The sequence below is a fragment of the Cannabis sativa genome, chromosome 6 (assembly GCF_029168945.1).
Source record: "Cannabis sativa cultivar Pink pepper isolate KNU-18-1 chromosome 6, ASM2916894v1, whole genome shotgun sequence".
Classification (NCBI taxonomy): domain Eukaryota; kingdom Viridiplantae; phylum Streptophyta; class Magnoliopsida; order Rosales; family Cannabaceae; genus Cannabis; species Cannabis sativa.
In genome coordinates this window covers 22,715,309-22,731,086 of record NC_083606.1, presented here as the reverse complement: position 1 = coordinate 22,731,086, position 15,778 = coordinate 22,715,309, and the positions used below count along the sequence as shown (strand labels likewise).

General features: G+C 32.6%; 2 protein-coding genes across 2 annotated transcripts; one reads left to right on the top strand and one right to left on the bottom strand.

The window, feature by feature from the left end:
• Positions 1-625: 625 nt before the first annotated feature.
• On the top strand, positions 626-9,597 carry LOC115724931 (ubiquitin carboxyl-terminal hydrolase 14). Its single transcript, XM_030654306.2, has 20 exons — positions 626-1,026; positions 1,765-1,936; positions 2,558-2,670; positions 2,776-3,112; positions 4,665-4,759; positions 5,284-5,417; positions 5,497-5,553; positions 5,644-5,721; positions 5,892-5,946; positions 6,029-6,070; positions 6,319-6,399; positions 6,587-6,785; positions 6,874-6,931; positions 7,008-7,130; positions 7,627-7,715; positions 7,802-7,891; positions 7,998-8,168; positions 8,309-8,424; positions 8,643-8,775; positions 9,032-9,597. The coding sequence occupies exons 1-20, from the start codon at positions 919-921 to the stop codon at positions 9,208-9,210; spliced, it is 2,430 nt and encodes an 809-aa protein (XP_030510166.1). The 5' UTR covers positions 626-918; the 3' UTR covers positions 9,211-9,597.
• A 602-nt stretch (positions 9,598-10,199) lies between these two features.
• On the bottom strand, positions 10,200-13,113 carry LOC115695121 (uncharacterized). The gene is made up of 6 exons (XM_030622211.2): positions 12,688-13,113; positions 12,157-12,246; positions 11,961-12,065; positions 11,675-11,870; positions 11,455-11,582; positions 10,200-11,354 (listed from the first exon to the last, which is right to left on the bottom strand). Exons 1-6 carry the CDS (start codon positions 12,853-12,855, stop codon positions 10,485-10,487), a joined length of 1,557 nt encoding a protein of 518 aa, XP_030478071.2. The 5' UTR covers positions 12,856-13,113; the 3' UTR covers positions 10,200-10,484.
• Between the last annotated feature and the right edge of the window lie 2,665 nt (positions 13,114-15,778).

Sequence of the window (15,778 nt, the reverse complement as noted above, 5' to 3'; positions counted from 1 at the left end):
TTATATTGTATACCCACTTTATTTTACATATTTTAATTTTTACCATTATTTTTATATTATTTAAGATATTGCCCACTTTTATAGATGATACCCCCAATATAACCCTTAGACTAATGTAAATTATATGTTAGAATTAAGTTGAGAGTAAGAGTACATTGGGCAATCCACCCACAAAAGTGAGTATATTTTAATGAAATATAATATAAGGATATTTTTAATTAATGAATACACAAAATAAGTATTTCTCAACTTATCCCCTTCGCCAATAAGTATGTAAATTTGGAATTCAAATTAAAAGGGAAATTTACATAGTATACTAGCTTTTGTCATTTTTTTACAAAAATACTGTCTGACAGTATTTTTTACTTGTTTACTGTGTTTTTTTATAAGTTTCATACTGCAGTATACGGTGTCAAGTTTTCACTGGTGTTCTACTGGTGTTTTACTAGTGTTCTACTGTTGTTTTGAGTTGTTCTGTTTTGTGTTTTACTGGTGTTTTATAAAAACACAGTATTTTTGAAAAGATTTCCGTGTGACAGTATTTTTGTAAAAATTATCCCAAATTCCAATATTTTTGTAAGTTTCCCAATTAAAATGAGCCAGCCCAACCAAATACGTTCATAGTTAGAGTGGTCGTTTGAAGCCTTAATATGTCGTTGTGCAGAATAAAGGTGCGTCTTTCCAAACGTAGCACTGCATCTGCGTTGTATTGTAGTCTTGTGTAAAGCTTACACCTCAACAGTACTTAGTAGTCGTCGTCGTCCTCTAGTTCTAGTTATAAGACCAAAGCATAAGAAACGTGACTCTCGTTCTCATATATTCTCATAACTACAACTTTGCATTCACTTAGGGCAAAGTATCATATTCTCTTTTCTTCCATAACTTTCATTTCTGGAGCCCTCTTCTTCTCCAGACCCGATGCTTAACCCCATGGACTTGCTCCGATCCAATCTCTCCCGGGTTCGGATCCCCGAGCCTACCAACCGTATCTACAAGCATGAATGCTGCTTATCGTTCGACACTCCGGTAATCTCATTTTCCGTACCTGTTTGGTTACTCAGAAAGTGTGGGAAGCTTCTTTTGTTTCGCCGCTATAGTTCGTTGAAAAAGAATAATAATAATAATAATAATAATAATAATTCTAATTCTTATTTGTTTTTTGGATTCTTAGTTTTCTCCGCGGTTAAGTTGAGAATTAGTGCATTTGATGATTTTGTTTACTTATTTTTTGAATTTGTTGCTAGAAAATTCTAAGAAGTCAGTAATATATTCAGCTAATTTTTGGCCCAATTTTGAACAGTGCATTCATGTTACTTTTGAGCTTTAGTTTCGTGGCTTTACTGTAGTATTTCCCTTGCAATTTCCTGTATTGCATCACTGGTTAAACAATGGAAGATTTATTTTGGGAGCATTTTGACTTTCTTTTGATAGTAAAACCTGTTTGAATGCTCAGAAATTTGAGAGAAGAGGATAGCTGGTGATGTGTTAGGGACCTTGCTATGTAATAGTAAAATCAATGTACAACACTAATTACAAGTTCTTTTTGTTTTTTTTTTCTTTCAATGGTGGTCTTGAATAAAACCGTTATCACTGAATGAACATGTAATATTCTGATTTTAAGCTCTAGGTCTAGGATATTTTGTGTTTCTCAACGCTATTGGTGCGTAGTTTAGCTTGAGATGCAATCCCATCTTGTATTATTGAAAATTTTTGTTTCTCTTTGGAGTTTGCCATTTTTCTAATTGTTCTTATTATGAGTTTCAGAGGTCAGAAGGTGGCTTGTTTATTGACATGAATACATTCCTTGCTTTTGGAAAAGAGTGCGTTGCTTGGAACTATGAGAAGACTGGGAATGCAGTATATTTACACATAAAGCAAACAAAAAAGTTGGTTCCTGAAGATAGGCCTCTGAAAAAACCTACTCTACTGGCTATAGGTATGTCAAGAGACCCAAATTTGTTTCATGATGGAGGTCTGTTTATGTTGTTTGCCTTATGACTTTACAAGTTTACTCATTATATTTTAGTTTTTGTCAGAATTGATTCCTTGGTGTTTCAAGATTCTGCTGTAGGAACACTTAGCTGATGAAACAATCTAAATTTTCTGATATTGAGACCTAATGAGAAGTTACACTTATGTTTTTCAGACTTCAAGCTGTTAAACTTAAAACTGAAATAACGAGTTGATTTTAAGGTTTATGATGGACTATGTATAAGAAAGTGCTGTATTATTATTACTTACAAATAATTGTTAAAAATTGATGATAACCATAGGAAGAATCTTCAAATGTTTTGAGCTGGATGAGTTGAGAACATTCATGATGAGTTTCTTGGGGTAATGAAATGGGCTGCAGATGGTCATTTCCTTTGATTTTTTTGTAGCTTCAGCATGCATGGTGTTTAATTTAATTTAATTTTTGCTTTAAATTATATAGTGAATTAGTACAGACTTGTACAGAGATACCCAGAAACATGCTGCTTTTAAAAATACTGTTTTGAATGTGCAACTTATTATATATAATGGTAGAATTGTTTGCTCATTGTGATATCGTCTGTAGGGGTTGATGGTGGCTATGATAACAATGAAATTGAATATGAAGAGACCTACAGCATAGTCGTACTTCCTGATTATGCAATCCTTCCATTTCCTTCTGTGGAGTTACCGGAGAAGGTGCACTTTCTATTTGGTTCAAATACTTGAAAAATAATTGATGGAAGAAACTAAAAAAAAAGGTGCTATATCAAACAATAATGTCATTTTGGTATCATACTGCAGGTAAGGTTGGCAGTTGATGCTATTTTGTTAGCTGAGGGTGCTGAGCGGAAAGAGCAAGTTGCAGCCTGGACAGCGGATAAAAAGCAAGTTAGTGCTTACGCAACGAATTTGCAACAAATTGACAATGGTGTTATTGTTCCTCCATCTGGTTGGAAATGTGCAAAGTGTGATAAAACAGAGAATCTTTGGCTAAATTTGACTGATGGTGTGATTCTTTGCGGGCGGAAAAATTGGGATGGAACGGGTGGCAACAACCATGCAGTTGAATATTATAAGGAAACAAACTATCCTCTTGCTGTGAAACTGGGGACTATTACAGCTGACTTAGAAGGAGCAGGTATTGTTTTCTTCCTTGTGTAGTAGCTTAGTAATATTAGCTCAATTGTAACTCTGAATGAGACCGAGCGTGTACAAAAAAATATTAGCTCAATTATATTTAGAAGCAAGAAGGTTAGTTGAATAGTGCTGTTATACAATATTTTGATGTCTTATTTATTTTACTTTTTTTGAAAAAATATTTATTGCATATATACAAATTTAAATAATTATTTTTCACTGTTCATACTTTTCATTTTGTCGTTTTTAAACTGATGGTTTTACATTTATTATTTTCTTCTTCATCCTACTTTCTTTATGCTAATCAATATTTTGTCTCATTCATTATTGTTTTGCTAATTCATATACCAATTTACCAGAAAAGATTAAATACAGCGACAAGTGTAGTGCCAAATATTATTATTATTATTACAGTATATTTTAAATTAATATTATTGCTCTATGTATTATGTCATATTGTATCATTAAAAAATATAATATATATAGATAGAGAGAGAGTTTATTAGTAAAACATCATTATCTTTTTTAATACATAGTAAATCATTATTTGATACTACCAAATAATTAAATAAGAAATAAAATTTTCAATAATTAGGCTCACATTTGCTAATTAGGCACTATTGTAGATACCGAGTTACTTTTGCCATTTTTCTGTTTTGGATCCATTTTTGATTAACGATTGCAATTGATTAAAAAAAAAAATAATACTATAAAGAATGCATGACCAAAACACTAAAATACAGCCAGCCATGTTAAACATTAAGCCAGGCATCTTATGTCTAGTGAGTCCTAAGAATGCAAGCGTGTGTCTTCATTTAATAACATTGTATATTTTTTTTAAATAGTTTTTATTTCAATATTAATATTAAACTTTTCTTCAAATTCACAAGGATTATGTGCCTACCCAAAAAACTAGTAACTTTTGTATATGTGTATACATATGTATATTAGGCATCAACTATACTAGGGATTGTGTCACTTTTCTCCTTGACGATTTTGTTTTCAATATGTGGAGAAATTATAACTCATTTTTTTTATATGATTGTGTACATTGTAAATGTACGCATCTCACTAGTTTTCAAAAAATTCCAAATAATTTGCTAGGGAGTAAACAGAGTTCCAAATAATTAGTTGCACTTGCACACGTGTGTTTTTTTTCTTTTTCTTTTCCTTAAAATACTTGTGCAATGAATTATTTTGAACTCTGTTTCGACATTGTAGATCATCATATAAAAAGATTGGCCGAAAACAGAGACACCAAAAGTGACCCCTACTAGCTCCCTATATACATATTTATAATATTTTTGTGTTCATTACAATTTTCTCTGTAGGCTTTCTATTACTGTATATTTCAGTGTTGGAATTAAGATTTATAATTTGCTTCTTTTTGTCTTGCATGCACCATGGCCTGCATTTATTAGCAAAGCTAGAGCAACCTGCCACTGTAGCTTAATGTTCAAATATTTAATATGTCGCTGGTTTGTCATGGACATATACCTCTGAAGGTTCTTTTTATTTAAGCAAATGATGAGTAATGTATTGTGGCAGCTCAGATGTTTTCTCATACCCAGAGGATGAAAGTGTTGTGGATCCACTCCTAGCGCAACATCTACAATTTTTTGGCATTGATTTTTCATCATTACAGAAGGTTAGTAATTCATTGAATTGAACTACGCTGCCAGTACTGTGGGCAGCCTTATTGTCACTGAGTCACAAAAGGATGGTCTCTTACTGGTGGGTAGAGGACTTGTGGATCATTGATCGAACTACTTTGCACTTCCAGTTTTTTTTTTTCATAGATGGAATTAAATGTTTATATACAAGTGCTCAGTTCTTAGAATTTAGAACAACAAAACTAATTAAAATGACAATTCAATGCTTTATACAGTATTGATTTGAATTTTGTAATACCTAATACCTCTTAAATTTTGGTATGCTAACGCTCCCTGTACTTCTCATCATTGAACTATGCTTTGAAGCTGTCACATTAATAAATGAAACTCTTACTTTCTAACTTTATGATCTTTGATGTTTTCTAACATTTTGAACGAATATTTTAGGACATGTCTATAATATGAAATGCATTGGCTTAGCAAACCAAACATTTAGGTTGTTTTCTTGTTCGATTATTGAATATTAACTATTAATTGCTGTGCATTTTTTTTTTCTCAGACAGAAATGACTACCGCTGAAAGAGAACTTGACCAAAATACAAATTTTGATTGGAACCGGATCCAAGAAAATGGACAGGAAGTGGAGCCAATTTGTGGACCTGGTTACACTGGCCTTGTCAATCTTGGAAATAGGTATCTTTTGTTGACTCGAGTGCTGCTTGTTGGGGTTACTGTATTTGTTTGAATGCATACTCATTTTGTTTTCTTGCAGCTGTTACCTCGCAGCAACTATGCAAGTTGTGTTCTCCACACATTCTTTCTACACACGGTTGGTTATTATCATTATTATTTTTAGTGCTCTGTTTTGTTATATATGTATGTGTGCTGAATTATGGTTTCATAAATTTGATTTTGTCAGATACTACAAGAACCAAAGTTTAAAAATGGCATTTGGGATGGCTCCAGCTGATCCCACTGTAGACCTGAATATGCAGTTGTAAGAAGCAAACGATTTTTGTCCTACAATATATTTATATATGTATATATATTAATATAAAAAAAGGAAAAGAAAAGAGAAACAAAGATAGTTGGCACATATGTAAAGTACTTTTCACCCTTTTTTATGCACAAGATGTGTATTGATTAAGCTTTCATATTGTATGGCAGGACAAAGCTGGGACATGGTTTACTATCTGGTAAATACTCTGTTCCCTCTCAGGAGGTAAGCATACTAACGAAATATATTTCTTTAAACCATTGATTTCTGCTTCTTGTTGTTTTACACCATCTTATTAATTATCCAGGGAAGTGACGATTATAATGTAAAAATTCCAACATCAACTGCTGTAAGTTTTCTTCAGTTATTTCTTAGCATTTCCATTTGACTGGTTCATGTTTTTGTTTACTCTGCAATTCACCATCTTATCTTCTGTTTTTATTTTTTATTTTGTTTTGTTGTCAAACAAGTGAGTTATTTTGCATTTGTATTGTTTTCAATGTTTATGTATGTGCATGGTTTGTCATTGCACTCCGATTATTCTCCTTGACTTGTTTTTATGATTTTGTTGCTTTTTCCACCACATTCAAATTCTAGAAACAGGAAGGAATACCACCCCGTATGTTCAAATCTGTCATTGCTGCCAGCCATCCTGAATTTTCTACCATGAGACAGCAGGCAAGCTATTTTAATTTCAGATTATCACGATTGAGATGCAATTCATGCAGATTATACAAATATTTATGGGCACATACTTTCGGAATGCTAAAATAAACATATATTTTGTGAATTCTTGGAAAATCACTTAATTCATTTTTTAAGCTCTACACATTTGCTCTTTTGAAGACTTGAAACTTATATTTAGGATGCCCTGGAGTTTTTCCTTCATTTTCTTGATCAAGTAGAAAGATCTAATGCTGGGAGATCTGAGGCTGATTCTTCAAGGTGCTTCAAGTTTGGTGTTGAAGATCGTATTCAGTGTTCTTCTGGAAAAGTTGCTTACAATAGAAGGCTTGATTATATTCTATCTCTAAATATCCCGTTGCATGCAGCTTCTAATAAGGGTAAGTGAGGTTGTTTGGGAATCACTATAACTTTAACTGGGCATTCATATTAAAATTTACATTTTGTGTTTTCTTCGTGAGATTGCAGATGAACTTGAAGCCTTTCAGAAGCTGAAAGCAGAAAAACTTTCAGAAGGGAAGGAAATGTACGTTGAATTTCTGTACTTTGTTTTATTATTTTCAGCACTCTTAGTCTTAGCTAAGCGTGTCCATATCTGGCAGATCTAATGATGAGATTGTACGCCCAAGGGTGCCTCTTGAAGCATGCCTTGCTAGCTTTTCATCTCCAGAAGAGATACATGATTTTTACAGCACTGCGTTGAAGGCAAAGACAACAGCTGTCAAGTAAGCTTCACAGAATTGCTAGTGTTCTGATATATTTCATCAATCTCTTTTGTGTGTGCTAAATCTGTGTTTGTCTTTTTTAAACAATAAATATTACTTTAGGATTTGGTATTGGATTGACTAGTTCTAGTTTTTGAAAACCATATTTTGTCAAGAATGAATACCTAGGGAGATATCTCTTCTCAAACATTTCAATTTTGACAAAACCCTGGTTAATTCATGTTACATGTGAGTTTATTAGAGGCCCTGATGGGATGTGATTCAAAATTTTCCCCATGTTGGTTAGTGTCTTGCTACCAAATTTTGAAAGATAAACCAATATATTGTCTTATTTTAAGTACACAATCTTCCTTATGTAACTGCGGACTAATCTCTTAAAAGATACACCTAAATATGTTCTAAACTAAGAATTTCTAGATACAACTTCTCCTCTTCTATAATGACATTAATTCCAAGGCACTGTTATGTTACCATTCTTTTCCTCGATACCTTGCAGGACTACAGGTCTAACTTCATTCCCTGATTACTTAGTTTTACACATGCGGAAATTCGTAATGGAGGAGGGCTGGGTGCCTAAAAAGCTAGGTGTGTTTTCTATCACTTTGATTTTCCATTTCCATCTTTAATTTACATTATTTGTATTTTTATCTCAATATTTCTTTTCAATCCAGATGTCTATGTAGATGTACCCGATATTATAGATATTAGTCACATGCGCAGCAAGGGATTGCAACCAGGGGAAGAGATCTTACCAGAGGGTGGTAGGTTTTCAGTTTTTTAGCTTTATTTTGTTTATTTATCTCCTTTAATTTTCAATTAATATTGTATTTTTGTGTTGCCCTTGGCATTGTTAATATGATTGTTCAGTTCCTGACAATGAGGCTGAATCAAATCTACCTTTGGCCGATGAGGGTATTGTATCTCAGCTTGTTTCAATGGGGTTTAGCCATCTTCATTGTCAGAAGGCTGCAATTAATACCTCAAATACCGGAGTGGAAGAGGCAATGAATTGGTTACTTTCTCACATGGACGATGCAGGTACTTGTTTTCGTATTTTCTCTAAAGGAAGTTTCATCACCCTTAAAAACTAGCCATTTGCATAATTGAACTATGAATTTGACTGTAATTTTACGTTGTTATAGTAAGTAGTAACCTATACTAAATGCATTATGTTCCAGATATAGATGCTCCTATATCTCAAGGTGGAGAACCTGCAGTCGACCAATCAAAACTTGAAATGTTGCTTTCATTTGGATTTTCAGAAGAAGTAGCTCGGAAGGCACTGAAGGCATCGGTAATTTTATTACACTGTACACTTTTTTTTTTTCTTTTTGACAAAATGTTTAGCCTCCGTTCTTATTAATTTGTAAAAAAGATGGTTCTACATTTTCTAAGATTATATAACATATATGATTTTTATATTTTATCAATGTGAATTCCGATTTCCATTTGCCATACATTACATTTTTTTGTCTGGAAGCCATACATAGCTATTTTTTTTTATGATTGCAGGGTGGTGATATTGAGAAAGCAACAGATTGGATATTCAGCAATCCTGATGCTGCATCTTCATCTGATATGGATGAAACGACAACAAACCCAAATTCTAATCCAGCTGACATCGGGTTACCTGATGGGGGAGGAAGTTAGTATATTGTGCTGAATCATAATTGCTTGTCTTTAATAATTGATAAATAGTCAATGTGTTTGTTGTGCATGTTCTGTTAGATTGTTCAAACATATTGATTGAAAGGAAAAGTTAATAAGTTTGCAGCCTTTAATGTTGTAGAAAGCATAGCATTTTTCAATGTGTGGTCTTATAGTATACAAGCTAAAGTGTTCTTATTGCCAAATAATGAAATTATTCTGCTAATTTCTCAATTTGTTACTCCGTTTTGCAGGGTACAAGCTTATGGGAATTGTAAGCCACATTGGAACCTCGACTCAATGTGGGCATTACGTGGCTCACATTTTCAAAGATGGGAGATGGGTCATTTTTAACGATGACAAGGTTGGGGCTTCCATTAATCCTCCGAAGGACATGGGATATCTGTACTTCTTTGAGAGAGTCAACAGTTGAGAAATACCAGGTTTTTAACGTTCTAATACATGCCAAAGCGGTAGGAGACACACAATAGTGGAGAGTTTTGCAGAAACTCAGAAACCTGTTTGATGTACCCTGAGGTCTGTCGAGCATGAATTTTTTCGACGCCCTTTGTCCAGGGATGGTATCGATTTCCCATTGGCTATAACGATGCTGGTTTGGTAGCAGCTTTTACTGAGTTCACCTGATTTCTCAGCAGTTTCTTTTCTTCCATTTCATTTCATATTAGACATTCGAATTTCCATGTTACCTTAGACATTCTTCAGAATCTTTGGGTTATTTTAGGCGGGAACTATTTTTTTTGGTGATAAATATGAACGTTCTTGCTTGCCAAATTTTATAAATTAAAATAAGATTAGTCAATTATTCTTTTGTTTTTATAAGCAACAAAGTTTAGCATGAACAATTGTGATTTTAGGAGAGGAAGCAAACACAAAGGGCAGTACAGTACAGCCACCTAGCGTTCATTACGTTCCTTTCCAACATCAAAATTGCAAAACCTTTAGCTTGGCTTGGTCAGCTATTATAATAAAGTCACCCTAATAACTTCACAAAAACTCAAAAATAAAATAAATACACTTTCAAGATATGTAATAAATTTCAAGGTTGCTCATTTAAAATTAAAATGGCTTTGCAATCTTTCTTTTCTTTTACCTTGGTGTAGACACTAAATAAACGTTCTTCTTGAATGGTTTTTGTAACAGACTTTGGGCAAAGTGTACTAAATAGAAACGAAGAAAAATAAGCTTCAAAACAGAGTTGAGCTCTAAACCAGTGAAAATGTCACTGAGCCGTAGCACGTACAAATGATTAGCTGACTGGGAAAAAAGGAGAGTGACTGAGAATGAGGGACGATGCAGAGATGAAAGAACAGTTGGGACATGTGATAGAGAAAGGTGGGAGACAATAAGCTGATTTTTTCACTTTTATTTTTCTTTTTCTGAATCTGGAAAAAAGGTATAATACTAACAAATAAAACCGTATATTTGACTTGAAATATCAATCCCGTATAAACAAAACATACCGTATTTTTCAATTTATTTAAGCATCTACGCTGATTCGTATAATTTTACTCTTATTAGTTTATTGGGTATCCAAAGTAAATCACTCAACGACGTTGAAGAAATGAACGAAAATTAGTTAAAATATATGCCAAGAGTCAAAACATATGTTTGACTGTACATATTTGCGATGTGTCATGTTTGTTGTTGAAGAACTTGTAGTAGCAGCAGTTAAGTACCACCATGCATTCATGGGGTATGGAACTTGAGCCAGTCCAGCACTTTCTCTCGAGACGAGGCTCTCATAACAGCTCTCATAGCAGCCTCCTCCATGGCCTCTTGTGATGGTTCTCTGGCCTCTGTATCCATACTGCTGTCATCGTCACTTTGTTCTGGTTCAGTTTTATCCTTTTTCTTTTTAGCAGGCTTTAGAGTTGATTCTGAGGAATCAGAGTCACTGTGAAAGACGATCATCTGTTTTGCGTATTGTTCTCCCAGTGGCCATCTAATTGGAAAGTTTAAGTTCCCATCTTCGTTCTCTTCTGCCATCTGTGCCATTTCTGATGTTGTCTCTCCCACTTTCTTCTTCCCCTTATAAGCTTCTCTTTGCAAGCTTGTGTAGGTAGTCATTGTCTTTAGGTCCGTTGCTACCTGTTTAGGTTCTTCAGCAATTGATTTTTCGCATGTTTGAGTAGCCAGCTGTCCAGATTTTTCATCAGGGAATTGTTTAGATGATGGATCATCAGCTCCTTGCGTAGTTTCCCCTAAAGCAGCTACTTCAGATTCTTCATCAGCTCCTTGTGTAGATTTCTCAGCAGCGTCTACTTCAGTTACATCAGCACTGTCTTCCTTAGTTTTTTCAGTGGTGGATTGTTTTGAAGTTTCATTAACCTCATGTATAGCAGCATCATCTTGGGATTTTTCAGTATTGGGTAGTTCATGTGTTCCACCAGCCAGTTGTTCATACTTTTGGACATTCTCTTTTTCAGCTGTTGCATCACAGTGTTGCCCATGTTTCACTTCTGATTGTACCAGTCTTTGAGGCTTAATAGTTTCAAAAGTAAGTTCCAAAGAATTACACAGCTCAATCATAAGCTCCACGCAGTCCTTTATATGCACCTGAACCTCACAAAAAGACAAATCAGATTGAGATTTCATTAGAAGAACAAGAACACATCAATTAATGAACTACAAGGTTTGTCAGATCATGTTTGCTTACTTCTTCGATGATTCCCTCGGATATCATTTGATCACGAAAACTGTGAAATTTCTGAGGATACAGATGTGAGGAAGCAACAAGAAGAGCTAACGCAGCAATAACCGAAGGCTTCTGTCTTTTGATTTTTACTGTTCAGATCAAATCCTTGATTAGTAATAGTTTCATAATTAGGTAACTCTCTTTTGTTTTCATTTTGTAAGATCAAAACTATCAAACTTACTCTCTTGAGAATTTACAATGATTTCACTGATGGTTCTGTAACTGAGTCCATCAGTGAAGGCAAACTTAGGAGCAAAGTACGGCACAAAGCATAGGGCTGTCAAAACACGAAGATCCCAGTTGAGTCCTTCGAGGATAGCAAACTCCATTGCCATTAATTTTTTCGCTGTAAGGATTTCAAGTTCTGGTTTATCTACCTGCAATGGTGAATCAGTTGTAATAAGAATAGAGCAATGTGATAGAACATACAAGAAATGAGAGGGAATCAAAATTAAGGGCAACTATACCTTAAATTTAGAGAGTTTGAAATTTCCTTTTCTCAACTTCCAAGCAAGTGTTAGGCAGCATATAGCCATTAAGTCCACATTGTGGTCATTGCTACCCATTACACGCTGAGAAAACAAATGCAAGAAATATGACTGTTATATGAAAATGCAGCTAGAGAAAACAGGCGTGAATATTCAAAATTCATTCAAATCATACCGGCAAAAAATTTCCCCTTGTGAAAAAGCGATCAAAATAGGTTAGAGCAAGATAGGGTATCAAAGGATCAAGGTTTTCGTGCTTTGAGTACTGCAAGCAAGAACCAAGAAATTATCCAAGAGATTCCAATCATTGGTTAGATTATTTCTTTTCATAAAAATATTATAAAAAGTAGTCATTTTGGCACTGAAAATTCAAACGTTTCTTGTACACATTTAATGCTAAGAACACAAACAAATAACCAGGATAACGATGTAAAATTCTAAGTTTTGTCAGTGGATTCAATTAACTTTTAGTATGCGTACTTTCCCTACCTCATTTTGAAGCTTTTTCTTTCTTTCTTTCTTTTTTACCACAGATTCTATAACAAAAGAATTCAGCAAAAACTTTTCTAAAAGATACAACAACAGAAAACTAGCTTCTGTAAACTTTCAACCATAATTTTCTGACCAACCAAGCATATTTGCTCAAGAACAAAAAATCTTAATTAAGAATCTAGAACGAGATCGTAGCAATTAATCAACAACTTACTTTGAATATCACAAGCATGGCCCTAAATCGGCAAGAAAGATTGAGTGTGCTCTTGATGCGATCCTCAATACGGGCATTCGAGGACTGAAATTCTAAGCAGCGCTCCAAACCTTCGTTTACATCCAATGGAAGTGGATTGTAAGGATCATAATCAGGAACAAGAAGCATTTTGCGTTGATGCAATTGGAAGCGATGAGGAGAATAAATACTAATAGTGTTTGTGTACTAAGAAAGAAAATGGATTGGTGTTTATGTTGATAATTTGTAACAGTTGAGGAAGTTGTTTGTTATCAAACAGAATGGCGGGAAACTTAACGGCCTCTCTTGGTGATTGGACTGAAGCAAGTTAAAATTTTGTATATCAAAACGTCATTAATTGTATTCTTTTTTTAAAAACTAGAAACGGTTTTCAATTTTCAATTTTTTAATTGAGAATAAAAATTTTAAAAATAAAAATAGTAACTTTCAATATTTTTTTAAACAGTTTTTTTCTTAATCAATATTCTGGACTCCCATTAGACCCGGATCCAAATCCCCCCACGGCCCTGGCGCTGAACCTGACTTCTGACACGAAGTTGAATCCGACTCCGGACTTAGACTCGACTTAAATAAAATAATAAAATAAAAATAAAAATAAATTTTACAGAACACACTTTTGTTTTCTCTTTCTAAAATTAAAATACAAAAGTGGTTACAGAACGCATTTTTATTTTTCAAAAATATTCTTTTTTAAAAAAATTTTTATTTTCGTTTTGTGATTAAAAATTTAAAAAATAAAATTGTTACCAAACGACACCTAAATTAGACGTCTCAATTCTAAAAGGGGCTATTTAGGGAAAAAATGGAAAATTTATATAAATATGACATTAAATATAATATTTCTTAACCAAACAAATAAAAATCATTAAAAACAAAATCAATTTCCTTTTCTAATGTAATAATATTAAATTTAATTCTAATTCTCAGTGTATATTGACTGATCTTTACTATTATTTGTCGAATTTTGAATTGTTCTAAATTTTAATGAAGATAATTTTTTTTTTGTTATATGCCTATTCTATAAAATGTGGTTATGTAACATAATTCTTGGTGTAACAGTGTTTTTCAGTTTTTTACGTTAACTTTAAAACAGTATCCCAATTACTTAACATAATATTCTTTAATATTTTATAATATTATTATATATATTTAAAAATAAAAATTATATAGATATTTTATATAAAAAAATTTAATTTTATTATACATATCTTTAAAAATAAAAATGACATCAATATATAATCGCATCTATACATAAAATATATATTTAAATCTTAATTTCACCACAAAAAATTTTGTTTTAAAAATAATTAAGGATATATATTTCTAATAATTTGTACACTTTATTATAACTACATTCTCCTAACTACAAATTAAGAATGTATCTATCACTATCATTATTTTTTAAAAATATATGTTTGAACATAATATATAAAATGTATTTTGAAAGTAATTAATTCTCTAATCAAGCTCAAATTTTGTCAAAATATTTTCTAATATAATCCTTATATATAGAGAGATCAATATAATGTTGGGTTTTGTGCCCTAAATAAAATTCATTTCAATATAATCAGATTTACTAATTAATAAAGATCAAAAATTACATTTTATGTTGCATGGTTCACATGATATATTTCATGATTATGTTTGATGTATAAATTCTATTAAGTCCAGAACATATGTAAAAATATGTATATATTTGTTCATGATTATAGTGTCGTCAGGACATTGAAATATAATAATGATTTTATGTTCAAAAGTTTGATTCCCATGATTTGTCAGTTCACTGAATGTAGACTGGCATGATAATCAGCGATAAGGTATACTTACACCTTGGATAAGTGTTATGTCCTTTCCAGGGCATTGGCAAAGTTTACCAGTATCAAATGTATGGAGTATACATTGGAAGGGACCGATAGCGATCTTAGATAAGATATCCTAAGCTTACCGTTATATTTTTCTAAGTCAATATCAATGGTTGATCTTAGGTCTATGGATCTTAATCCTGATATGGTTAGGTACAACTTAGTTGTATTATTTATGTTCTTAGAGTTGTTCGTGGAAGCTAACTTTTGGTTCTGGTGGATACTTACATCTTAGGAACATGGTAGTTCAATTGAGTGGGAGCGCTGATCATAGATATGAAATTTATAGCTTCTATAGGTATTTAGAAGTGAAACAATGATTTCCTTTGAGCTTGGCTTGATAGAGATAAATGATTGAGATCTTATTTCAGTAAGTATATTAGTTTAACGAAATATCATATATAGGTAGCTAAGTGTTTTAAGGATAAAATACATTGAAGGGTAGAACAGTAAATTTTCCCTATTCAGTGTAGATCATCTATAGAGGATCCTTGACTATTGGGATTGTAACAATGGATAATTATAACGTATCTATATCGTAGTACATATAGAGCGTTCGATATAACTGAGAGTGTATTTAATTCTAAATCTATAGTGGCGCAAGGCGGAATTATAAGTTAGGGATTTTACTTGGTGAATTCTAGATCTACTTATTTAAAGCTCGGTTATATAGGCCCATGGTCCCCTCACTTGTTGAGATAATACTGCTTCCAGACTCAGTTAATTGATTTTAATTAATCAATTATAATTCTAAAATTAAACTATGTCTTATTTAAGAATTTTCACTAAGCAAGGGCTTAATTGTGAAGAAAAGAGGTTTAGGGGTCAATTTATTAATTAAGAGACTTTGTATGATCTAATTAATAAATTACATAAATGACAATTTTATTTAGTAATTAATTATAATTATTAAATAAATAGTTTTGGTATTTATAGGATTGAATTAGAAAATATGGTATTATTGAAAAGAAGAATAAGTGGTTAAAAAAAGTGGCAAAATTGTAACTAGAGATTGATTCACTTTAAGTGTACGACCATAGTGGATTTTTACCCAATATTTTATTTTTTTAATCCATATAATTCAACCCTAAGCCCTAGTTGAAACACTATAAAAGGAACATGATACTCTCATCTCATCCACTTGACACTTTGTCAAACTAATGTCATCTTGACTACTGCCTTCAACCTAG

What these genes read in the sequence shown, in the direction of transcription:
- LOC115724931 (XM_030654306.2), top strand. Translation starts at nt 919, where the DNA reads ATGCTTAACCCCATGGACTTGCTCCGATCCAATCTCTCCCGGGTTCGG. An exon ending in CTTGTCAATCTTGGAAATAG is followed by an intron (nt 5,418 to 5,496) that starts GTATCTTTTGTT and finishes GTTTTCTTGCAG; the next exon opens with CTGTTACCTCGCAGCAACTA. An exon ending in GCAAAGACAACAGCTGTCAA is followed by an intron (nt 7,131 to 7,626) that starts GTAAGCTTCACA and finishes GATACCTTGCAG; the next exon opens with GACTACAGGTCTAACTTCAT.
- LOC115695121 (XM_030622211.2), bottom strand. Translation starts at nt 12,855, where the DNA reads ATGCTTCTTGTTCCTGATTATGATCCTTACAATCCACTTCCATTGGAT. An exon ending in CAAGGGGAAATTTTTTGCCG is followed by an intron (nt 12,066 to 12,156) that starts GTATGATTTGAA and finishes TTGTTTTCTCAG; the next exon opens with CGTGTAATGGGTAGCAATGA. An exon ending in CATTGTAAATTCTCAAGAGA is followed by an intron (nt 11,583 to 11,674) that starts GTAAGTTTGATA and finishes TGATCTGAACAG; the next exon opens with TAAAAATCAAAAGACAGAAG.